This window comes from Anabrus simplex, chromosome 12 (assembly GCF_040414725.1).
Source record: "Anabrus simplex isolate iqAnaSimp1 chromosome 12, ASM4041472v1, whole genome shotgun sequence".
Classification (NCBI taxonomy): domain Eukaryota; kingdom Metazoa; phylum Arthropoda; class Insecta; order Orthoptera; family Tettigoniidae; genus Anabrus; species Anabrus simplex.
In genome coordinates, this window is record NC_090276.1 from 52,633,601 (window position 1) to 52,660,913 (window position 27,313).

At 42.7% G+C, this 27,313-nt stretch overlaps 1 protein-coding gene across 1 annotated transcript in view; it reads right to left on the reverse strand.

The window, feature by feature from the left end:
• The window catches only part of LOC136884185 (multiple epidermal growth factor-like domains protein 11), a 48,728-nt gene extending 21,720 nt beyond the window's left edge, over positions 1-27,008 (reverse strand). Inside the window, exons 1-2 of the mRNA XM_067156222.2 lie at positions 26,806-27,008; positions 18,127-18,252 (exon numbers count right to left, since the gene is read on the reverse strand). Of these exons, the coding sequence (XP_067012323.2) occupies positions 18,127-18,252; positions 26,806-26,872 (193 nt within the window). The 5' untranslated portion in view covers positions 26,873-27,008. The remainder of the gene's footprint in view (positions 1-18,126; positions 18,253-26,805) is intronic.
• Positions 27,009-27,313: the final 305 nt, after the last annotated feature.

Genomic DNA, 27,313 nt, shown 5'->3' on the forward strand with positions numbered 1-27,313 from the left:
GTAGGTCTTGCAGTTCATCCTCAGAAGCAGGTCCTTGAAATAAGACACACCGGTTCGTCCTCTTCTTCTTTTCTCTGCAATTTTTCTTTCAGTGATGTAAAAAAAAGGAACTTCTCATGCCACAAAATGTGGCCAATATATTTTATTTTTTGCTTTTCAATTTCAAGCACCAGATTCCGTTTTCCTTCGATCTATCGAAGGACTTCGGTATTGCTGTTCATTTCAGTCCAACTTATCCTCTGCATCCTCCTCCAGATCCACATTCCAACTGCCTCTAGTCTTTCCATGCATGCATTTCGCAACCGTACAGAAGCACGATGCATACAAAGGTTTTTCTAAAGGCCTTCCGAGTTTGAATATCTATATGTTTGTTGGACAACAGAGGCTTTTTATCTTTGGAGGGTTTATTTGCCATTGCTATCATTTTCATGACTTCTGATATGCTCCGATTATCACTCGTGATCAGGGTTCCTAAGTAGCAAAACTCTTTCACTTGTTCAATTAATGTCATGCCTTTTTCCCCTTGCATTAATTTTCAGGTTCCACTTTTCTAAAGTTTCTGCTGATATGTTGATCATTCTCAGCATACTTTTACCGGTTTCTGCCAGTATGGCAATCAATATCATCAGAATGTACTTGTTTACCATTAAGTTTGATCCCAGCTATTTTATCTTTCATGACTGTGATGGCTTCTTCGACGAACATATTGAAGAGATAAGATAACATCTTTAACTGTAAATTTCCTGAAGGAATGCAGTTGGAAAATGCAATAATGTTAGTATAATATGTTCAGAAAAGTTTAAATGACAAATTACAATGATTACTTTTGAGTCACTAGTGGATATAAACATTATTTTTAATGTTGGAGGTAGCTTTGTGAAGGATCGAAGAAGTTTAATGTAAATGTCTTCGTTTTATTATAGATATTGTCTTGTTTTGAGCTTATTAAAGAAAGTCTGTTATACACTGGGTAAATTTACGCTATGTTCTTGAGCATTATGTTCACAAAAATGAGTACAGATAATTCTTTTTATTTGTTCAGCCTTATTCACAAAACTCAATTTTCCTCCATTTTAAAAATGTGCAAAAAGAGCAAATCTTTACTAAATTTAACCTAACTTAAGGCATACCTTCCCCAATGAATTGTTTATGTCATTTTTTGCCATTTCATGAATTTCCCTTTCTCGAGCAGGTCAGCCAGTAACGACGAATCAGATGATCAAATATTTTTTGCTAGTACTATACCGTACTTGTGAAGTCGTTGCGACCAACCACAGGGATGACTCAGTGAAGTTCCCGAGTCGTGACTACAACTTCCGAATACACAAGCATACCATTAATGGGAAGATGTATCAGTAGTCAGAACTCGTATTGCTGTTTACCCAATAGCATACCTCAGCATACACTTCATTACTTTCCCAACGGCCTTAAGAAACGTCGCAGAGCCGAAGTTTTCCGTGTAAAGGAGTTCTTAATTTTCTGCTAAACTAGGGCCCTATGTTCCTCGAAACTCTGCCATCTGGGTTACCTCGCTCAATTTAAAACGGACATACAATATCTTCCTGGGAGAAAGAATATTGTAGCAAACACATGTTCCAGAATCTCAGACAGCCGTTTATTCGGAAGTATCTCCAATGAAGAGATTGTTAAAATTACACGCTACTGACGTGGAACTCACCGACCTCACAAATACACAATTCTGTTTTGAAATTCAACATAATGTTATCTGAATTAATTTTCGATAATTCTCCTGGTAAACTACGGCCACACACCTATTCCCTCTGCAGTCACAACATCCAGCAATCTTCTAAGAAAATGCTCGTGTAGTCCTTGGAACTGATTGCATTGCGAAGAAGGTTTCACTGGAGGAATTAGGGCCTAGCGGTAGAACCTCATTATTGAGCTTCCTCGAAAAACCTGGTCTACTCTTAACAGGATACGATCGGCCCATGCTTACTATGCAGATTTCTACTCCAGATGGAAAATAATTACTAAACCGAACTGCAATTGTGGTGCCTCTAAGCAGACTATCAAACGTATCATCACAGAGTGTCCAAAAAGAAAGTACAGTGGCGACATCTGTGATTTTCCTTGTGCGTTTCCAAAGACAATTAGTTATATAACCTGGAAATAAAGATATAGTTTGCTTTCCAAAATCATGTACATATTTATTTATTTATTTATTTATTTATTTATTTATTTATTTATTTATTTATTGTATCTCTAAAGCCATACGATAAATAAAATATCCATATTACTCAGTAGTAAATGTAGCTTGGGTCTGTCGATGGAGATGGTCTGCCTGTCATGTTTCTTTTACTTACTATGTGAATACTGTCTAAAGCAGTGGCGTAGTCAGGAATTGAAGATGAGAAAGACTCACCCCTAACTTACGTGCAACATGTAGGCTTGGGTTGGTAGCATCTGAAGATTCAAATCACACATCATAGGAGGGGTGCTTAGATCAGATTTCTGTTTCAGTATTTTTCACTAATTTGTGGTAGCTTTTTCCTTATTTTTTAAAAAATAAGATATTAAAAAAAACTAATTTTGAGTCCACTACCGAACTGACAAAAAACCTGCAGCTGTCTGCATTCTGGAGATAGTGGGTTCGAGCCCTACTGTTGGCAGCTCTGAAGATGATTTTCCTTGGTTTCCTATTTTCACACCAGCTAAATGTTGGGGCTGTACCTTAATTAAGGTCACGGCCACTTCCTTCACACTCCTAGGCCTTTCCTATTCCATCGTCCCATAAGACCTATCTGTGACGATGCGACGTACAGCAAGTTGTAAAAATAAATAAATAAATAAATAAATAAATAAATAAATAAATAAATAAATAAATAAATAAATAAATAAATAAATAAATAAATAAATAAATAAATAAATAAATAAATAAATAAATAAATCTATTGGTTTCACGTCCCACCAACTACTGTTACGATTTTCAGAGATGCCGAGGTGCCCAAGTGATGTCCCGCAGGTCTTGTTTAACTTCCCAGTGAATATGCCAAGAGGAGGCTGACGTGTTTAGGCACTTTCAAATGCTACTGGTCTGCTCCGGGATCAAGACAAGTGTTTCTACTGTGTGCACCGCTCCGCCCAACTGTCTAATAATACTTCGTCTTTTAACGCCCTATTACTCTCCTAACGACCTCACCAAATGTCGGAGGACCGGAAGTTTGCCGTGTAAAGAGTTCCTTAACGTGGCAGTGAAATACTGCATTCAGTCACTCTCAAATGCTAATCAGCTGTGCCAGGAATCGAACCTCGCACTTTGGACATAGAAAATGAGCACATAATAAGCTACGTCAAACCACCGGTAACAGCTTTGATTCCTTCATCACAAACTTCCGAGTGTTACATTTAGACGTTTGCCAGCGTGTACAGGGCGTACCTTCGAAGCTGAACTAATCACAACATGATTGTAAATGTCCCAAATATGGTAATAAATAATAATAATAATAATAATAATAATAATAATAATAATAATAATAATAATAATAATAATCTAGGGACTGCCACTACACAGATAGATGTTTTGCAAGAAATAGTAGATAAGACAGGACTTCAAATATCCTTTGAGAAAGCTAAGTACATTAACATAGATCCCAAAGAACCAACATGGGCAATGAAGACCAAGTATGGTGACTTAAAGAGAGTCCACAAATTCAAATATCTAGGGGAGATTCTGACTCCTAACAACTACGAGAAGCCAGCTATCGAAGAAAGAGCAAAGAAGATGGAGATTGCATGTAGACTATGTCAGAAACCTTGTAAGTCCAAATCCCCCTTCTATCAAGCCAAACTCAGACACTATAATACCGTGGTGAAACTGGAATGCCTCTATGCAGCAGAGACAATTCCCAGAAATAGAAAAGAATAGCGTAAATGTCTGAGGAAAATTCTGGGAGCCAAGAAACCTTCCATTTGAGATCAAATCAAGAGCTGTATGAAAAATGCAAAAACATTTCAACCTCGATAAGAAAAAGGCGACTGACTTTCTATGGACACCGTAGAAGAATGGCACCGAAGATCCTCATCTTCCAGGAAAGAAGAAAGACCCAAGTAGCGTGGCCGAAAGAAGTCCATCAGGATCTTTAAAAAATGTGGCATTGAGGAGGGAGATATCACAAACAGAGCAGTGTTCAGAAGGAAAACTGCGGAGGTGACGGGTATGTTCGTGAGAAACCCAAGAGAACAAGGAAGGGGAGCGAGAGAATGAAGGACTATTGGGGTAAAAAGAAAGAACATCAACAGTCAAGGACGCTGTGTAATCGCAACCCATAGGAGGTTGAAACAATCCTAAATAATAATAATAATAATAATAATAATAATAATAATAATAATAATAATAATAATAATAATAATGGTTTCAGGTTTTGAATCAAACAAGTGAAAGATCGGTTTGGTCAACCTCTTTCCGTCCATTCTTTTGAGGTGACTTTTAAAATTGTTCCCGTCTTTTGCGGATCGTGCCTGTAATTTTCTCTATTTTGCTATAGACTTCCTTGTTGGATCGTGTTTGGTGGATGCCATTCTTGTAGTTGGATCCCATGATCCCCCTAATTATTCTGCGGTGCTTTTTCTCCAGTTCTTCAAGGAGTCCTTTACTGGCATCTAGCGATTTTATTTCGGATGCATACATAACTACTGGCTTCAGAACCGTTTCATAGTGACGTATTTCAGTAATTTAGATTTAGATTAATTTAGATCGTGCGTGACGTTTGGTAGGCGATTTCAAGTTTGCGTATTCGGTCTCTAAGTGCTTCCCTGTATTTCGTCCGTAGGTGTGGTGGTGCGTTTTTGATGTTAGTCATTGTTCTTGCTTTTTCAAACGATATCTGCAAGTCAGTTTGTTCGGCGATTTCCTGTAACATTTCGATTTGAGACCAGCAGTTTCTACGTCGTTCTACAGAATGGCGATGTCGTCGGCAACAGCGTAGACGTGGTTCGCGTTCTCAGTGGGTTATAGTCGATTGCCATTATTATTATTATTATTATTATTATTATTATTATTATTATTATTATTATTATTATTATTATTATTATTATTATTATTATTATTATTATTATTAATTTCAAAATGACGGATAATTACAAATAGTTTCAATGTACTTAACAAGACATTTCCTTACGTAATATAACACTCGATATTTTCTATTGTTACTTATTTTAATAATATGATACATATCTGCAATATTATTGTCATTTTTTTACGGCCAACTAACAACGTATATGGTTTTCGGAAGGCACCGATGTGCCATAAATCTTGCCGCACAGGACTCAGTTGGGATGGAACATGTAAAATTAGGACAGAAAAAAGCCTTCTCTCTGCCATCTGAGCCACGCAGGTCGGCCGTCTAGTAACTGGGTCACGACTGTTCTGTAAGCGATAACCCAAGATAGATAATTCTTATCACCTCAGTTGAACCGCATGTTCGGAAGTAGAATTGGTCAATCCTGGTAATGTGTTTCCCTTCGATAACACTAGTGGAGAGTGATTATTATTATTATTATTATTATTATTATTATTATTATTATTATTATTATTATTGGTCCAGGTTCATGGTTAAATGGGTAGCATGCTGGTCTTTGGTCACAACGGTCCCGGATTCGATTCCGGCAGGCTCAGGAATTTTAACCATCATTGGTTAATTTCGCTGGCAAGTGGGCTGAGTGTATGGATTGTCTGCATAATCATTTAATCCTCATCACGACGCGTAGGTCGCCTACGGGAGTCACATCGAAAGACCTGCACCTGGTGAGCCGAACATGTCCTCGGACACTCCCGGCACAAAAAGCCATTCGCCATTTAATTTACTATTCTCGAACCATTCGATTGAGACCGAATGGTTTGTCGAGATCTGAGTGGGCGGAGTCGTTCCAGTGCAGGAGGAAGCCGAGACGGAACCTGCTGCAGCGAGACCGAAACCCTTGCACATGTTCTCGAGTCTTGTCCAAGAGAGCTCCTTAGAAACACCAGATATCACAGAATCAGGAAGCTCGCCTGGTAGCCATGATGGTTAAGGCGTTAAGTCTATATGGTCTTACCCCGTGGTTGACCTGTTCGAGTTCCGTTTGTTGAACAATATTTCACCATCAGAATGTTGGCCGACAGGGTGGGAAAAGTGATGGTATACAATTTCTAATCACTAGATTGCCTGTCTAAAAATCACACCACAATGGTAACAGCCCCGTAGGGCCTTGGCTACCAAGCGACCGCTGCTCAGCCCGAACGTATGCAGATTATCAGGTGTCGTGTGGTCAGCACAACGAATCCTCTCGGCCGTTATTCTTGGCTTTCTAGACCGGGGCCGCCATCTCACCGTCAGGCAGCTCCCCAATTGTAATCACGTAGGCTGAGAGGACCTCGAACCAGCCCTCAGATCCAGATAAAAATCCCTGACCTGGCCGGGAATCGAGCCTGGTGCCTCCGGGTAAGAGGCAGGCACTCTACCTTTACACCGCTGGGTTGACTCTTTGCGTGCCTAAAATGTGGATTTATTTCCAAACCTCTCCGCAGTGCTCATATGGAGTGAGTGCTGTTGATGGTGATTCATCCGTCGGATGGGGACGTACAGCTTTGAGCAGAGCCCTTGGTGTTGTTCGACATATAATATAGGCTTAAACGTTCTCACAGTTGCTGCTGGATCTCTTCTTTTTTTTTATCTGTTTACCCTCCAGGGTTGGTTTTTCCCTCGGACTCAGCGAGGGTTCCCACCTCTACCACCTCAAGGGCAGTGACCTAGAGCTTCAGACTTTGGGTCTGGGGATACAACTGGGGAGGATGACCAGTACCTCGCCCAGACAGCCTCACCTGCTATGCTGAACGGGGAACTTGCGGGGGGGATGGGAAGATTGGAAGGGATATACAAGGAAGAGGGAAGGAAGCGGCCAAGGCCTTTAATTAGGTACCATCCCGGCATTTACCTGGAGAAGTGGGAAACCACGGAAAACCACTTCGAGGATGGCTGAGGTGGGAATAGAACCCATCTCTACTCAGTTGACCTCTCGAGGCTGAGTGCACCCCGTTCCAGCCCTCGTGCCACTTTTCAAATTTCGTAGCAGAGCCGGGAATCGAACCAGGGCCTCCGAGGGTGGCAGCTAATCACACTAACCACTACACCACAGAGGCGAACGTATATTAATTTCAGGTAGAAAGTATAGTTCAGTATATAGTATTTTTATCTTCACCTTCCCTCAAATAACAATTTATTCGCAGCCCTGAAAATGGTTTTCCGTGGTTTCCCATTTTACACCAGGCAAATGCTGGGGCTGTACCTTAATTAAGGCCACGGCCGCTTCCTTCCCACTCCTAGGCTTTTCCTGCCCCACCGTCGCCATAAGACCTATTTGTGTCGGTGCGACGTAAAGCAAGCAGCAAAAAAACATATTCCGTACAAACAAATATAGCTACGGCGGGAACTCACGTCTTCGAGGTTCGTAGACAAGTACGGTGACCATTCGCTTGACTGTGTTGTAATTCTCTAAGTATATATGCGTTGCATTAGAACTGGAAGATTCATCAATTTTTCGGTAAGTATTAGGTTCCGAACCTGACATGTTTAAGTAAAATGTATTCGCCTTTTAATGTTCTATCACTTCCACTGGGTTCGAAGCGGATTCTGTGTCATGACATTGGCCTCATTCTTTTCTAAACCGAAAGTGTATTGACCTAAACACGGGTTACTGTTGAGTCTTCCCCCACCACCACCACAGGTACATTGAAGCTCGTTGCAATCGGTTGGCCGCAGGGTCTCTCCTTGTCAGTACTATCTATCTAGTCGGGGCGAAAGTCCGTTCGTATTGATATTTAGAACGCCTGGAAGATATGCATAGCCACATAACGGCGTGGACAGACAAGTTGGCGGCTTAACGCCTAGCGATTTCAGTGCAAGGGCACCTGTGTTAAAACCGCTGCAGAGTGGGTTGTGACTTCCCCAGGCTGAACATTCCTGCTTTTTGGATTACATACTTACTGTATGTCCGCACCTGATATCATGTTTTTGGCGAGAAGGCAGTCTTGCCACTGTTCTTTTCGAACGATTGTCTCGTGACTGATGAGGGGAAGGGACAGCAGCGGCTGGTCCAACTGGTGATGTGAGGGCTGCACGCAGTTGCTTACTTTGCTACACTTCTGGGAACCTATGCAGGCTTTCTCTTACCAATATTATACCACGACGAAAACTCAGCCGATGTGTGTAACTCAAACTCTTTGCAAGCGAGGTTTGCAGCCCTCCCAGCCTGATAGCAAGCAGTCACTACTGGGAAGGGACCAGAAAACTGCAGTTCCAACAGTGCTCGAATACTGACTGCTATTTGGTATGGTCAGCAGAGATTTGTAGAAAGGATTAGGAAATTCCAGACGCAAGCAGGGCAGGTCACTTTCCAGGTTTCACACACGTAAAGCAGCACAGACTCAACATTGCTGCTGAAGAACCACCGTTTTGTTCTCATACCGAGTTCTTTAGCCCTCCATCTGGAACAGAGTGTTGCGAACGCACCCTGAGCTTTGTTCAAAAACGGCTGGTCACATCTTTGTCTGATCCTCCGTTCACCCTTACAATGTTTCCTAGGTAAGAGAAGCTGTTCACTCTCTCTATAACCTGCCCATCCAGTTTCATCCAGTTTCGGCTTCTCAATCGCATGCTCTTTGTCTTTATGCTAATCCGAAGTCCAACTTCCTTTGCTTCTGTTTCCATATCTCTACAACTATGAGCAAGTGAGCATACATACTGTAGGTGATCAGTAAAGTCCAAATCTTCTAGTCGTTGGGTAAGATTCTACGGGATTCTCAATCGCCGATTCATTGTACTTCTCAAGACAACATCAAGAGTCATGAGGAACAGTGTGCTTCACACCAGTCATACGCCCTTAAGGTTCCGTCTGACACGCATACTCATCATACCTGCACTTAATCAGACTGGCGATCTTGTTGGGAATGCCGAAGATTTTCATTGCTCTCCAGATCTTAGCCCTAAAAATACTATCGAAGGCTGTCTCAAATTCAGTAAAGAGCATATACAAAGATGACTGGTATTCTGTCTTAGGAATATCTTCGGCATATACTGGACAGAAGCGGTGTCAAATGAGGAATTGTGGAAGAGAACGCACCAATTATCGATTGAACAGCAGATCAAAAAAAGAAAGCGGCAACGAATTGGCCGTACACTGCGTAGATCTGATGACAGCACTGTAAAACAAGCTCTGGACTGTAATCCACAGGGCCACAGGAAGAGAGGAAGACCTAAGAATGCATGAAGCCAAATACTTTAATACACCAATACCGGACAGCTCTAACTCAACAGCATTGAGTGGAGTGCGAACAGCGACGGTGGTGACATCTAGCGTGTTGGTGTGAACTGCATACTTGTCTATGCCACAGTTGAGAGGAATGCACTACACTCATTGGAAATAGTTTTGTTAAAATAATTGAAAAATCACAATAATTAAGAATGAAATTTAAAAAATGCATAATATTAGCATTATATTAGCCGTGCCTTTCGCTATGTCTTAAGAGTTATAAAGCAGAATTTGTTTGAGTATCCACCCCGCCTCTGGGGGAAATATTTCACGAGTACTCTCTCCTCTTCTTTCTAGCCTTTTCTCAATTACCTAGCGGCGGCTAGAGCAGGATTTTGTATGGACTTAGACTAGTTCTCCGGCCGGATGCCTTTCCTAACAGCAATCATATGTGGAGGGATATATACCGTACTTACTATTGCGTGTTTCTGTGGTTGTTTTTCGTATGATGTGTTGTATATACTTAAAGACGCGTATGAATACGAACACAAATCCGTAGCTCTCGATCTACAGGAATTAACAGACGCTATTAAAATCTCCGACTCAGCCGGGAATCGTACCAGGGCCCTCTGAACCGAAGGCCAGTACACTGGACATCCCGTGGTGGTGATTATTTTAAGAGGAAGTACAACTGGCCAGCCATCCTCTATTAACACTAATCAGAAGGGGCATTGAAGAGGTCAAGCACTCCGAAGAATTAAGGTACCGGTATCATAAAAAGGTGAGGAAGAGAGAGAGGGGGGGGGGGGTCACGAAGAGCTAACCATTCAGCCAAAGCGCCAAAGGAGGCAGATAACTTAGCAACGTCCATAATTTATTAAGATTCTGGGAAAGAGAAGCTGTAATTAAGGAACAGGAGTTTTGCTCCATTATTTCGACTTCATATTCTTCTTCGGTACAGCCGATCTTCCCGAACTCTACAGGGGAACTCACCTCACGGTGCTATCTCGCTTTTGCTGTACTTTGAATTTTCTGTTTTACCTATGAAAATAGAAATAATATACACTGACTGACAGAGCAAATGCAACACCAAGAAGGAGTGGTCAGAACTTTATGCCAATTGCAGGGTAGACTGACGTCACTGAGGTATGCTCATGATGTGAAATGCGCCGCTGTGCTGCGCACGTAGCGAACGATAAATGGGACACGGCGTTGGCGAATGGCCCACTTCGTACCGTGATTTCTCAGCCGACAGTCATTGTAGAACGTGTTGTCGTGTGCCACAGGACACGTGTATAGCTAAGAATGCCAGGCCGCCGTCAACGGAGGCATTTCCAGCAGACAGACGACTTTACGAGGGGTATGGTGATCGGGCTGAGAAGGGCAGGTTGGTCGCTTCGTCAAATCGCAGCCGATACCCATAGGGATGTGTCCACGGTGCAGCGCCTGTGGCGAAGATGGTTGGCGCAGGGACATGTGGCACGTGCGAGGGGTCCAGGCGCAGCCCGAGTGACGTCAGCACGCGAGGATCGGCGCATCCGCCGCCAAGCGGTGGCAGCCCCGCACGCCACGTCAACCGCCATTCTTCAGCATGTGCAAGACACCCTGGCTGTTCCAATATCGACCAGAACAATTTCCCGTCGATTGGTTGAAGGAGGCCTGCACTCCCGGCGTCCGCTCAGAAGACTACCATTGACTCCACAGCATAGACGTGCACGCCTGGCATAGTGCCGGGCTAGAGCGACTTGGATGAGGGAATGGCGGAACGTCGTGTTCTCCGATGAGTCACGCTTCTGTTCTGTCAGTGATAGTCACCGCAGACGAGTGTGGCGTCGGCGTGGAGAAAGGTCAAATCCGGCAGTAACTGTGGAGCGCCCTACCGCTAGACAACGCGGCATCATGGTTTGGGGCGCTATTGCGTATGATTCCACGTCACCTCTAGTGCGTATTCAAGGCACGTTAAATGCCCACCGCTACGTGCAGCATGTGCTGCGGCCGGTGGCACTCCCGTACCTTCAGGGGCTGTCCAATGCTCTGTTTCAGCAGGATAATGCCCGCCTATACACTGCTCGCATCTCCCAACAGGCTCTACGAGGTGTACAGATGCTTCCGTGGCCAGCGTACTCTCCGGATCTCTCACCAATCGAACACGCGTGGGATCTCATTGGACGCCGTTTGCAAACTCTGCCCCAGCCTCGTACGGACGACCAACTGTGGCAAATGATTGACAGAGAATGGAGAACCATCTCTCAGGACACCATCCGCACTCTTATTGACTCTGTACCTCGACGTGTTTCTGCGTGCATCGCCACTCGCGGTGGTCCTACATCCTACTGAGTCGATGCTGTGCGCATTGTGTAACCTGCATATCGGTTTGAAATAAACATCAATTATTCGTCCGTGCCGTCTCTGTTTTTTCCCCAACTTTCATCCCTTTCGAACCACTCCTTCTTGGTGTTGCATTTGCTCTGTCAGTCAGTGTATATATATATATAAAACCCATATTGGGATTACGAAAGTGAACTACAATGTTCCTGATAAGGAAGAAGTGTTCAGAATTTCCTAAAGTCCCTTTCACAAATGTATGCATGAAGAATTACCATACCCACGCATTAAATTAGTTGGACTGGTGCTCAGGCCTATACCAATAATACACTGAAATAATTTTCGTACGCCGGGCTGAGTGGTTCAGACGGTTGATGCGAAGGCCTTCTGATCCAAGTTTGGCAAGTTCGATCCTGGCTCATTCCGGTGGTATTTGAAAGTGCTCAAATACGTCAGTCTCGTGTAGGTAGATTTACTGACATGTAAAAGAATTCCTGCGGGATTATATTCCGGCTCCTCGACGTCTCCGAAAACCGTGAAGTACTTTATGGTACGTAAAGTAAATTATTATTATTATTATTATTATTATTATTATTATTATTATTATTATTATTATTATTATTATTATTATTATTATTATTACCGGGCGAGTTGGCCGTGCGTTTAGGGGCGCGCAGCTGTGAGCTTGCATCCCGGAGATAGTAGGTTGGAACGCCATTGTCGGCAGCCCTGAAGATGGTTTTCCGTCACACCAGGCAAATGCCGGGCCTGTACCTTGATTAAGGCCACGGCCGCTTCCTTTCCATTCCTAGGCCTTTCCTATCTCAACGTCGCCATAAGACCTATCTGTGTGGTGGCGACGTAAAACAAATAGAAAAAATATGGTTATTTTCTTACAGTAAAAAAAAGGTAACTGGATTCGCTATGTGCTTTACGTCGCACCGACACAGGTATGTCTTATGGCGACGATGGGATAGGAAAGGCCTAGGAATTGGAAGGAAGCGGCCGTGGCCTTAATCAAGGTACAGGCCCGGCATTTGCCTGGTGTGAAAACTGGATTCGAAACTCATGGCCTTCAATTTTCAATATCAAGACTACCCCGATAACCATTACGCTAAAGGCCCACAAGTTTTCGATTGTGAAATTTATGGTACTGTTTAACAATGTGGGCCTTCAAGTTTGAGTGTACTAGAGCTCCGTGTTTGTTAATATTATTGGTTTTACGTCCCACTAACATTTCAGTAGAGTATTTGATTTATTTTCTTAATATAAGGGGCATAGAATGTAACCTCAACACAGATGCGAGGTCATTACTTTTTTTAATACTTGCGGTCCTTATCAGTTCCCATGCCCATTATCTTGCTGGGTAATTGGTTCAGCGCGTAACACTTTCCTTGGAATATAAACTGCAATGTAAGGTTATTTAGTGACAAATACATTATAAACAACACGGCAGTGCGCCAAGAATCATACAAGTGGCAATATGTTATTGAAGAGTTGGTCACACCAAGCCATGTAGGTAGCAGCACTATCGACTTTCTCGCTGTCCGGTATTGTCATATTAAAGTATTTGATGAATCTCAGTGGAGATAGAGAGTGAGCAGTTTTGGGTACACATGGGAAAAGCTGAAATGCATGGCACAAAACATAACCAGACGGCGAAACCTTGTCTCGGTTCTATGCTTCTGAATTAAATCAAGTAAGTCAAGCAGGGCAGGCATTCGTTACACTTCCCGTAATTGCAAAAGTGTTTTGAAAGTCATACATCTACTGCCTTAAAACTTAGACGGTAAGAGTTACTGGACCCGCCATACTTCTTGCATAGGAATGCAGACACTACAGTAATTACTAGTTTATGAGACACCAGAGTGCAGTTTAAAATACGATACTCGTAATACGAGGAGATTGACCACCCACTGGCGGCTGATATGAGCCACGAGATGGGCGGTGAACATGACAGCCTGCAGCTGGCACTGTCCAGTCATCAGCAAGTGACCATAGCACTGCTGTTTAACAGCCACAAGCCTCTGTCCTTAGCTCCTCGTGTCCAGAATGCTAAGGTCAGACCTTTCACCATGCCAGTAGATAGAATGCAACTTCTTCTTCTTCTTCTTATAGTCGGACAGTATTTTTATCCATTTTGCTTCGGTTTCATTTACCAAAGAAAATTTATTATTATTATTATTATTATTATTATTATTATTATTATTATTATTATTATTATTATTATTATTATTATTAGCCTCCGTGGCTCCGTCGGCAGCGCGCCGGCCTCTCACCGTTGGGTTCCATGGTTCAAATCCCGGTCACTCCATGTGAGATTTGTGCTGGACAAAGCGGAGGCGGGACAGGTTTTTCCCCGGGTACTCAGGTTTTCCCTGCCACCTTTCATTCCAGCAACACTCTCCAATATCATTTCATCTGTCACTCATTAACCATTAACTCAGAGGAGTGCGAGAGGCTTCGGCAGCCGGCACAATTCCTATCCTCGCCGCTAGATGGGGCTTCATTCATTCCATTCCTGACCTGGTCAAATGACTGGAAACAGGCTGCAGATTTTCATTATTATTATTATTATTATTATTATTATTATTATTATTATTATTATTATTATTATTATTATTATTATTATTATTATTATTATTATTCCATCCGCCTCTGTGGAGTACTGGTTAACGTGATTAGATGCCATCCCCGGAGGCCCGGGATCGATTGCCAGCTCTGCCACGAGTTTTAAAAATGGTACGAGGGCTGGAACGGGGTCCACTCAGTCTCGGGAGGTCAAAGGAGAAGAGAGAGGTACGATTCCCACCTCAGTCATCCCCGAAGTGATTTTCCGTGGTTTCCCACTTCTCCTCCAGGCAAATGCCGGGATGGTACCTAACTTAAAGCCACTACCGCTTCCTTCCCTCTTCTTTGTCTATCCCTTCCAATCTCCCCCCCCCCCCCCGCTACAAGGCCCCTGTTCAGCATAGCAGGCGAGGCCACCCATGCGAGGTAATGGTCCTCATCCCCAGTTGTATACCCCAACCAAAGTCTCAGACTCCAGGACACTGCCCTTGAGGCGGCAGAGCTGGAATACCTCGCTGAGTCCGAGAGAAAAGCCAACCCTGGAGGGTTAACAGTTTAAGAAAGAAAGAAAGAAAAAAAGAAAATATTATTATTATTATTATTATTATTATTATTATTATTATTATTATTATTATTATTATTATTATGCACGAATGGGTCACTTACGACCACGCGGAATCACCATTTGTTGAGCTTTCCTCCGCCAGGTACGTCGTGTTGGTTTCTTCTCATCTCCTTCAAATCCTCTTGTGTGAACAAGTTTCCTGATTACATTTCTATCTTGCAGATTTGGTGAACCTAATCCACCGAGATCTTTCCTTACTTGCTCATACCTCAACGGCATATACAGTGGAGTAGGTGGAATATGGGCCGGCCCCGTGGTGTAGGGGTAGTGTGCCTGCCTCTTACCCGGCGGCCCCGGGTTCGATTCCCGGCCAGGTCAGGGATTTTTACCTGGACCTGAGGGCTGGTTCGAGGTCCACTCAGCCTACGTGATTAGAATTGAGGAGCTATCTGACGGTGAGATAGCGGCCCCGGTCTAGAAAGCCAAGAATAACGGCCGAGAGGATTCGTCGTGCTGACCACACGACACCTCGTAATCTGCAGGCCTTCGGGCTGAGCAGCGGTCGCTTGGTAGACCAAGGCCCTTCAAGGGCTGTAGTGCCATGGGGTTTGGTTTTAGGTGGAATATGGAACAGTGTAAATGACGGAAGAGGCATCCCAGTGCTCGGGAGAATAAGAGTAAACGGTATTTGGTTGCCATATAACACTTAAAAGGAAAGACGGTTCTACAGCGTCTGTTCCACCTGTTAGTTGTGGCTGATCTATAACACTTAAAAGTGAAACTGAGGTTAACCGACTGACATGTCAGTCATAACTTCAAAACTAAAGATTATTATTATTATTATTATTATTATTATTATTATTATTATTATTATTATTATTATTATCATTATTAAGGTGATCGGGATCAGATACCGAGAGAGAAGAATTATCTACAATCTATTCTAAAAAAAAATCAGTCTGCAGTGATAAGAATCGAGGACTTTGAAACATAAACAGCAATCCAGAAAGGAGTGAGCCAAGGCTGCAGTTTCCCCCCCCCCCCCCCCCTTGCGCCTTTTCAGCGTTTACATAGAACAGGTGATAAACGAAATCAAAGAGGAATTTGGAAAGGGAATCACAATCCAAGGAGATGAAATGAAAACCTTGAGATTTACCGATGATATTGTTATTTTATCGGAGTCTTCAGAAGATCTGGAGAAATTACTGAATGGTATGAACAGAATCTTGAGGAAGGAGTGCAAAATGATAATAAATAAGTCCAAAACAAAGGCAATGGTGTGCGGAGGAACGATATCAAGTGGTTCAGGAAATTTAGATTAGGAAATGAAGTTTTAAACGAAGTAGATGAATATTGTTACTTACGTAGTAAAATAACTAACGATGGCAGAAGTAAGGAGAACATAAAGTTCACAAATTTCTTAAGAAAAGAAATTTGCTCACCTCGAAAATTGATATAAGAATTACAAAAACGTTCTTGATGACTTTCGTCTGGAGCGTGACATTAAATAGAAGTAAAACATGGACAGTAACCAACTCAGAAAGAAAGAGAATAGAAGCTTTTGAAATGTGGTGTTACAGAAGAATGCTGAAGGTGAAATGGGTAGACCGAATAACGAATGAAGAGATTCTGAACCGAGTTGGTGAGAGGAGATCTATTTGCTAAGTTCGACGAGAAGAAGGGAAAGAATGATAGGACACGTCTTAAGACACCCAGGACTCGTTCAGTTGGTTTTTGAGGGAAGAGTAAGTAGTAAGAATGGTAAGAGTAGACCAAGGTATGAATATGACAAACAGATTAGAGCAGATGTAAGATGTAGTAGTTAAGGAGAAATAAAAAGTTTAGCACAAGATAGGGTGGCATGGAAAGCTGCATAAAACCAGTCTATAGACTGACGACTCAAACGACATTATTATTATTATTATTATTATTATTATTATTATTATTATTATTATTATTATTATTATTATTGATATATATCAAACAATAGGTCTTGTATTTATCTTGTCATCTTATGATGACATGTTTATAAAAATAATTTGGAAGAGAGTCATTATGCTGCAAGATTCAGCCATCGCTGATGTTTTGAATATAATGGATTCAGCGTATACCGAGAAGTTCACAGTCTCTTCTATGATGGCAGCACTCAGCGCCTACAAGCCAAATTCTTCACAAGGATGCATCATAGACCCCATAATCACTTTACAGATATATCAGTCACTGGTTTGATGACTGAAGCGGGAGGCAACTTCCCGAAACTTTTGCAAGACTTCTGTAAGCAGTTCGGACTTCCAGAAACCTTCAACGCTGCCAATGTAATTGGCGCGCTAAAAGGCTCAAAACATTTTAAACAGATACGTTTCTTGCATGGAAGTCTATCAGAAATTAGAGTCCTCAGTTTCCTGACACCGTTTTGTAACCATGGTAACCACTGTACGTCTATGCACACTCGGTCAGTAGCGCCATCTTCTCACTGTGCGCTTTCTTCTTGTAACTAAGAGCTTGTATCAAGTGAACCACGTTCTACTCCTCAGTCCAGAATTAAAGTTCCTTGAAACTGAGCAAGTTCGTTCGGTTAGGGGCGCACATATGTCCCGGAAATAGTGGGTTCGATCCCCACTGTCGGCAGCCCCGAAGATGGTTTTCCGTGGTTTCCCATTTTCAAACCAGGCAAATACTCGAGCTGTGCCTTAATTATGGCCACGGCCGCTTCCTTCCCACCCATAGACCTTTGCTACCCGATCATCGCCGTAAGACCTATCTGTGTCGTTGCGACGTAAATCACATTTTAAAAAATTGCCGGGCTGAGTAGCCCAGACGTTGGATCTCTGGTCTTCTGACCGCAGGTTCAATTCTGGCTCAATCCAATGGTATTTGAAGGTGCTCAAAAACGTCAGCCTCGTGTCGGTAGATTGTACGTAAAGGAACTCCAGCGGGACTAAATTCCGGCCCGTCAGCTTAGTGGGACGAATAACCAATCATATTATTATACGTTCAAAAACTTGTAAAGAATTCAGCTTTCACCAGAAATGAAAAATTACACGGAAAATATATTGTAGCTTATATTTTACGCTGTAAACTCAGAAACTGTTTCCGTTTCCGCGTTGGACAGGTTCCGCTAAGTACAGGTACTTTTGTACATATTTCAGTTTTAATTTCATGGAGCCATGAAATATATGCGTTAATACCAGGTTTAAGCTATATACAGGTTCCGTTGCAAACAGGTTGCAAACAGGAAATGAATGAATGTATTAAAACACAATAAATGATTACACCCTCCCCAGTTTCAAGTGATTTGAAACTGGAGGATGGGAGTATTCTGTATTTATAAGACAAACGTTGCAGTGCACTCACTCTACTGACTGCAACCTCTGCCATGTATGCGTTCTGGCAGTATAACTGCCAGGAGTTTCTCTCACCTGGAAGACACCTGTTGTTGTAAGCGCTCGGCACGCCGGTCCCTGAACACCTGCATATGTTGTCTTGGCACTCAGAGAATCTCACGTTGCACCGTCCGCTGGGATGACAGGGGCTGCCCAACTGACCTGTAACACATCAAGCAATGAAGTACCATTACGTATACAGTCGTTACACCGTGCCTTGAGACGTTGTTATTCCTGGGACAAGCAGTTCTCGATATTGTGACTGACAAGGGGAGGTCACGATGTCCGCATCACCGATTTTGCTCTAACTTTGTAGGTTGGTAGTACAACGTCACAAAAACACACTGGCAAAGTAGTAGCGCGCAACTCTCAAACATGTTCGAAAAAAAAAAGCGATTTTGAAAATGTCGAAAAAAGTTAAAAGAGGTTTAGCATGTCAGGTAACATCAAGCGATACACTGTGGCGCGGTGATCGAGTGGTTAAGGTTCTCCACTTCAGTTATGAAGATGGCGAGTTCGAGTCATGCTGCTACCAGCTTTTTACCCCCTACCCCCTTTTTTTCAACTATTAAAATTTATTTTCTATTACTGTCAAAACAGATTTAAACATTTTCTTTCTCAGTAATTCGGCCTCGTCTTTAATCTCTACGGAGTCGCCGGGATCAAGTAAGCGATTTATATAAAGGTGCTTGACGTGTTTGCCTCTGTGGTGTAGTGGTTAGTGTGATTAGCTGCCACCCCCGGAGGCCCGGATCGATTCCCGGCTCTGCAACGAAATTTGAAAAGTGGTACGAGGGCTGGAACGGGGTCCACTCAGCCTCGGGAGGTCAACTGAGTAGAGTTGGGTTCGATTTCCGCCTTAGCCATCCTGGAAGTAGTTTTCCGTGGTTTCTCACTTCTCCTCCAGGCAAATGCCGGGATGGTACCTAACTTAAGGCCACGGCCGCTTCTTTCCCTCTTCCTTCTCTATCCCTTTCAATCTTCCCATCCCTCTACAAGGCCTCTGTTCAGCACAGCAGGTGAGGCCGCCTGGGGGAGGTACTGGTCATTCTCCACAGTTGTATCCCCCAACCCAATGTATCACGCTCCACGACACTGCACTTGAGGCGGTAGAGGTGGGATCTGTCGTTGACTCCGAGGGAAAAAGCAACCCTGGAGGGTAAACAAATGAATAAAGAAAGGTGCTTGACGTAAGCCATGGCCCTTTTCAACTGTTTATTTATTGCTTGCTCTCCCAGGAACTCGTTTGCACTTTGCGTAACTTCATATTCATTTTTCTTTTTGCTAGTTGCTTTACGTCGCACCGATACGGATAGGTCTTATGGCGACGATGGGACAGAGAAGAGCTAGGAGTTGGAAGGAAGCGGCCGTGGCCTTAATTAAGGTACAGCCCCAGCATTTGCCTGGTGTGAACATGGGAAACCACGGAAAACCACCTTCAGGGCTGCCGACAGTGGGGTTCGAACCTACTATTTCCCTAATACTGGATACTGACCGCACTTAAGCGACTGCAGCTATCGGTAGCTTCATATTCAAAAACACTTTCATTCCAACATAATTCAACATGCGAGATCTCCATGAGGATGGAACTTAGGATGATGAGCACACAACCGTTACACGACACAACGCGGTCAGACAGTGACTAACTGCTGCTCTCATTCGCAACACGAGGGAAAAGAGATCAGGAAATGTCAGAAAAAAGAATTGAGACTAAAGCTCTCGTAACTTTTCTCGACATTTTCAAAATAGCTTTTTTCGGAAATTTTTGAGAGTTGCGGGCTACTACTTTGCCAGTGTGCTTTTGTGGTGTAGTACTACCAACCTACAAAGTTTGAACAAAATCGGTGATTCGGACATCGTGACCTCCCCTTGTGAGTGAAAGTTGCGGTGACTTTCTGGAACCAACATCCGAATTTCAATAGTGGATCAAGGAACTGGACAGTCAAATTTGATACGATGCTCCAAGATTCATGTTTCTTGTTTATGCACATGTATATACAGAGTGGTCGGAAACAATGTGAACCGGGTATATGAGATAATTGAAAAAATAATTAGATATCTCGCTCTGTTCTCATTTCATCAGGTGCTGAATTTAGCCAATCAGATCACTTCGCCTGGGTTTTGCGAGGCGGTGTTGCTAGATCTACACGCGATTTATGACCCCCACAATGCCCACCTTCAACATTGCAGGTGAGGGCGCCTGGGTGAGGTACTGGTCCTTCTCCCCAGTTGTATCCCCGACCCATTGTCTGACGCTCCAGGACACTAACCTTAAAGCGGTAGAGCTGGAATCCCTCGCTCAGTCCGAGGGAAAAACCAACCCTGGAGGGTAAACAGATTAAGAAAGAAATAATAATATTTTTTTGACATATTAATTCAATACTATAAGATTCCGTCCCAGCAACTAAATTTGTCCACCTAGGGATTTCCAGTTTGCACGGTTGGTACCTAAAGTTTAGCCGCGCGTAGCCTCATTCCGTTGTCTTGTGAGAGCTGGTTGGGTGCACCACGTTTAGTTTCCGTGTACAAGGAGGATTCATTTTTTCATGCTGATCTTTCAGATTAAGAGCCTGTTATTCCTAGTGTGAGCACTGATATGAGTATGAAAAATACTGAATTGCATCGCAGTCCATTGGCGTAGTTTCTGGCATGTAATCGCTACAGTGCAGTGGTTGGCATGAGTTACTGTAGCGGCCATTATAATAAATTATGGAATGTTCGTAACTTCGACTCCCTTCGACACAAGCAGTGGTGTAAGGAGCCTTTGAAAAAGGCTATTAAGGCTGCGAGAGACTAGATAATGGGTTACAAACATGCAAGTAAAGCGTTTGACATCCCACGAGCAACGCTGAAACACTATGTTGAAAAGAATACCAAGAAAACAGTTTTCATAAATGGCCTTCAAGTAAGTCATTTTAGGGAAAGTGTTTGGTAAGGTCGGAAAGGGAAAAATATATTAAAATTAATTCTAATTTTCATAAATTTGGTGGGGATCGAATTTACGAACTCATTTTTGGTAGTGTTTATGTTTATACCAAATATTGACTACCTTATGTTAAAACAGTTTCAATGTAACTAGCCCGTAAGTGGAGAATAGTTTCAGTAATCTATAGCTATAAAATAAGAGTTTTGTCTCTATCAGTCATGTCCATAGTAACAAGGATTTCTGTCTCTCTCTCTCTCTCTCTCTCTCTCTCTCTCTCTCTCTGTATGTATGTACACGCATCACGAGAAAACGGCTGAAGAGAATGTAATGAAAATCGGTATGTAAAGTCCGGGAATAAGTCACTACAATCTAGGCCATAAATAACTTTATTCACGCTGAGCGAAATGGTAGTTTAGGGAAAGGCCCAACATTTAATTCTCGAATATTTGTGTTATTAGTGGTCTTATTGACAAATACTATATAGGTAACTAAAGTTATATATTATTAAATTTACGATCATTTATGTCTTATACATTTTTACCGTACCGGCTATGATAACGGAGATATTCATGAATTTGGATTTTTGTTGCTAAGTTCATGTCAGCGCCGTCACGAGAAAATGGGTAAACAGAATTAAATGAAAATCGGTACGTAAAGTCGGGGAATAACGAACAACAGTCTACGCTATAATTAATTTCCATAATGCTATTGGTTTTACGTCCCACTAACTACTTTTTCGGTTTTCGGAGACGCCGAGGTGCCGAAATTTTGTCCAGCAGGAGTTCTTTTACGTGCCCGTAAATCTACCGACACAAGGCTGACATATTTGAGCACCTTCAGATACCACCGGTCTGAGCCAGGATCGAACCTGCCATGTTGGGGTCAGAAGGCCAGCGCCTCAACCGTCTGAGCCACTCAGCCCGGCATAATTTAATTTTATAAGACGCCCTAATATTACAGAGTCGAAAGAAAACTGAATGTGAAGGCCTACAATACAGAAACCTCATAACATTGATCAACAATAACATTACTTTGACCACTGTTTGTTGTGATGTGCTTTGTGTCTCTGTTGCCACTCATCTCCGATAGATGTGATTACTGCTATATTCCGAGTTTTTTAAAATTTGCTTTACGCCGTACCGACACAGATAGGACTCATGGCGACGATGGGATACGAAAGGGCTAGGAGTGGGAAGGAAACAGCCCTACGTTAATTACGTTACAGCCCCAGTATTTTCCTGGTGTGAAAATGGGAGACCACGGAAAACCATCTTCAGGACTGTCGACAGTGGAGTTCGCACCCACTACCTTCCGGATCCAAGCTCACAATTGCGCGCCCCTAACCGCACAGACAACTCACCCGGTCGTACCGAGTACAACAGCCTGCCTGAACATTGGCGGGAAGTAGCTGGGGCGTTAGATAACTTTCTGATGATACTGATACGTAACAAACTGGTTCATCATAGCATTCGAGCTATTCAATTCCTACTCTGAGGCACTGATTGGAATGAGCAGTGTGTATATTTGACGGAATAATGGCAGAGAAGTGTTCACGGCTGTCTGCGGTCTGGTCATTCCAGCACTGGAACTTTAGACTGTTAGATCGGCACCGTATTACTGTTCGTTCAAAGTGAGAAAATGTGCGGTTTGTTAATTCGATCGAGTATTTTATGTGATAACATTGCTTTTAATCCCTAAATTCCTACTGACGATTTCAGGTAGGAAAACCACAAAGACAGTCTTTCTGAGAATCCCGTAGCGAAGCACGGGTTCATCAGCTAGTATATTTATACTAATGTCTAGCCTTGTCCATAACTTAAGTGCGGCCAGTATCCAGTATTCGGGAGATAGTAGGTTCGAACCCCACTGTCGGCAGCCTTGAAAATGGTTTTCCGTGGTTTCCCATTTTCACACCAGGCAAATGCTGGGACTGTACCTTAATTAAGGCCACGGCCGCTTCCTTTCCACTCCTAACCCTTCCCTGTCCCATCGTCGCCATAAGACCTATCTGTGTCGGTGCGACGTAAAGTAACTAGCAACCTTGTCCATAATATTCCTGAATTTCTACTAGTCCAAATCTGCTAAGGGGACGAAGTATGGGCCCCTACCTTACAATAAAACCTTCACCAAAGGAACAATTACACATATAATACAATAACATAGAAGTAGGGCGTGAAGTCATTTAATATTTGCCTACACACTAAGAAAGTAGCAGAGACATAGATTGAATGAACTGCCGAACTGTCGAATGGACGCGGCAAGCGGGTGAATCATAACTGTTTCCATGACCTTGGAAAAAATATACCCATGCTGCCCTTCATCGCAGTACATGCTAGAAGCTGCTTCGCTTCGCTTGTCTCCACTACTTTCTGCAGCACTGTACAAATCGGTTAGCCGCGACGAACGAAATTTTGTGCGCATTACCTCTAAGCATTTTTCTTAATAATTGAATAAATAAAAGGAAAGATATAAAAGGAAAGATTTAGCTGAAAAGACAGCAGGGTTTGTACTATTTGCTTTTTTTTTGAAATCCCTAGCTTCAGGCGCCTAAAATTGAATTAAAACGTGCATAAGTATTTTTTCTCGCCGCCACTGATGAGAAGGAAGTCCCTGAATAAGCTGAGATCAGGCGTGGGCACTGAAGAAAATGGTACCGGTATTCAGTGTGATCGATCCATGCTGAGAGGCTCAGAATGTTGAGGGGCTGGACTTCTGATGCCAACTTGACAGGTTCGATCGTAGCTCAGACCGGCGGTATTTGAAGGTGCTCAGATACGACTGCCTCGTGTCGGTGGATTTACTGGCACGTAAAAGAACTCCTGCGGGACTAAATTCCGGCAACTCGGCGTCTCCGAAAAACGTCAAAAGTAGTTAGTGGGACGTAAAGTACAATAGCATTATTATTATTATTATTATTATTATTATTATTATTGTTATTATTGCCCGCCTAGTAGCCATGATCGTTAAGTCTAAACGGTCTGACGCCGTGGTTATCCGGTTCTAGTCCCGTTGATCAAAAACGTTTTCACCATCAAAATGTTGGCCGGCAGGGTAGGGAAGGTGGTGGAGGGTATTAAGCCTTGAGCAGACCCCTTGGTGCTATTCGACAGGAGTAGGCTATGTGCCAGCACCGACTTTCACCCTTTCCATTCCTACTAACATATATCACGTCATTCATTTCATCTCGTTAACTCCTCTGATGAGGTTGACGTCAGGAAGGGCATCCGGTCATAAAAATCCGCCACGACAGATTTATATTACCTCATAGCCGACCCCGTAGAGAAACGGTACAAGAATTGGACATACAAACACTCTAACACTGTAATATGAGCTGTCACTGTTTAATACATTTCCCACTTGTTGTCTTGGCCCTCTAAAACTGAAACAAATAGTTGTCAAGGCCCTGTAACACTGCAATGTTAGATGTCACTGTTCAATAGCATGTCCATTTATTGGCATGGCCTTATAAATGCGAAAATAATCGCAGCCACAGCCCTCGAACACTTTAATATTATTTGACACAGATCCATGGCATTTCCCTGACCTGTCACGTCCACTAACAACAGACAAATAGTGGTCAATGCCTTCTAAATCTGAAATATTAGTTGCCACATTTCTTTTAAATGTCACGACCCCCTGACTTCATAGAAATAGATGTCAAATCCCTCCAGAACTGTAATATTAATTGTCACTCCCCAAACACCTTTTAATTCACAGTACTGTCGAAGCCCTCTAAAAGCGCAATGTTAATTATCACAGTCCAATCAAATTTTTCAGTTACTGTCAAGGCCCTCAATCACTGTAATATCATGAAATGACATTCCTTCATCTGTTACGCCTACTAACATCATACAAATAATTTCAAAGCCCTTTAGAACTGAAATGCTTCACAGTTTAGTAACACTTCTATTTATTGCCAAATCAATTTAAAACTGAAATGACGATCGTCAAAGGTCAATCATAATTTCCATTATCTGTCAAGTCATCCCGCGAACATTAAAGCAAGTACAGTAGTTGTCGAAACTCTCTTGCAGTGAATGTAAGGATGAATATCCCAGCTCAGTGGCATTATGTGTCACGCCCCACTGCCATCACATAAATAGTTGTCAAGGTCCTCTAACACGTTTAATATTATTAGTCACTGTCCACCACCTTTCATTTATTGTCAAGGCTGTCTGACACGGTAATATTGTCAGAGGCCAATCACCTTTTCATTTATAGTCATCACCTTCTGAGAATGAAACAAACAGTTGGCAAAGCATTCTAACACCTTAATGTTAGATGTCACTATTTAAAACTATTTACATTTACCGCCAAGGCATTATACATCTGAAAGAAATAGTCGTCAAAGCGCTGTAATACCATAGTGTTGAGTGTCATTGTTTACTGCTATTTCTACGTATTGTCATGGCCTTCTAAACCTGAAACAAACAGTTGTCAAAGCCTTCTAATATCGTAATCTTAGATGTCAGTGTTTAATAATATTTCACCGAGCTCGATAGCTGCAGTCGCTTAAGTGCGGTCAGTATCCAGTATTCGGGAGATAGTAGGTTCGAACCCCACTGTCGGCAGCCCTGAAAATGGTTTTCCGTGGTTTCCCATGTTGACACCAGGCAAATGCTGGGGCTGTACCTTAATTAAGGCCACGGCCGCTTCCTTCCCACTCCTAGCCCTTTCCTGTCCAATCATCGCCATAAGATCTATCTGTGTCGGTGCGACGTTAAGCAGCTAGCAATAATAATAATAATAATAATAATATTTCCATAATAGCGTTCAGTGTTGTTGTTTAATAATATTTCTATGTATTGTCATGGCCTTTTAAAACTGAAACAAATAGTTGCCAAAGCCCTCTAACACCATAGTGTTGTGTCATCGTTTAATAATATATTTATGTACTGTCATGGTCGTATAAAATTGAAACAAATAGTTGTCAAAGTCTTCTAACACCATAGCGTTCACTGTTAATGTTTAATAATATTTCTATGTATTGTCATGGCCTTTTAAAACTGAAACAAATAGTTGCCAAAGCCCTCTAACACCATAGTGTTGTGTCATCGTTTAATAATATATTTGTGTACTGTCATGGTCTTATAAAACTGAAACAAATAGTTGTCAAAGTCCTCTAAGATAATAGCGTTCAGTGTTATTGTGTAATAATATTTATATGTATCGTCAGTGCCTTCTATAAATGAAACCAATAGTTGTCAAAGTCCTCTAACACCATGGCGTTCAGTATTATTGTTTAATAATATTTCTATGTATTGTCATGGCCTTCTAAACCTGAAACAAATAGTTGCCAAAGCCTTCTAACACCATAGTGTTGAGTGTCACTATTCAATAATATTTCTATGTACCGGTATTGTCACGGCCTTCTAAAATTGAAACAAATAGTTGTCAAAGCCTTCTAATACTGTAGTGTTCAGTGTCACTGTTTAATAATATTTCTACTAATGGCCATGGCCTTCTAAAACTGAAACAAATAGTTGTCAAAGGCTTCTAATACCGTAGAGTTCTGCATCACTGTTTAATAATATTTCTACTAATTGCCATGGCCTTCTAAAACTGAAACAAATAGTTGTCAAAGCCTTCTAATACCGTAGAGTTCAGCGTCACTGTTTAATAATATTTCGAATTATTGTCACAGCCCTCAAAAACTGAAGCAGATAGCTGTCAAACTGTAAAGTCAGCTGTCAATGCCCTATAATGCACTACTGTCAGTTGCCACACGTCACACAGTGATTATCGACTGCCATGGCGTCCTCACCGTCACTCGCCCCGGCGCCACTCACCGTCCAGCCCCCGGCCGACGCCGAGCGTTCCCGCCACGAGAAGCAGTAGATAGGGCCCGCCTCGCATGGCGACTCGCACCGCACTGCAGCTATCTGCCCCAGCCAACTTCCGGGAAGGAGGAAACCAACCAGCGATACGATAGCTCGCAATGAGGTCAGTCACTGCTTGGCGTGTGGCCAGTTCGCACTTCGCGAGCTCTCTTAGTCACTGGCGCTTAGTCAATGGCTCTCTACCTGGACGCAGGTGTTAGTCACTCCTTCTCCCGAGAACTGACAGCGTCACACAGCGCTCCACGTGAGCGCGGTATGAGAACCACGAGGTCTCCACTCTGACAAGCTGAAAGTGCTGCCAACATTACTATCTGTTACGTGGTCCAAGAATGCACGACGGCAGTTGCGTTGGTTCTCTGTAATATTATATGCAGCTCTGACACTTTCATCTATGCAAATACAATTATACTGCCGGCCCCGCGGTGTAGGAGTAGCGTGTCTGCCTCTTACCCGGAGG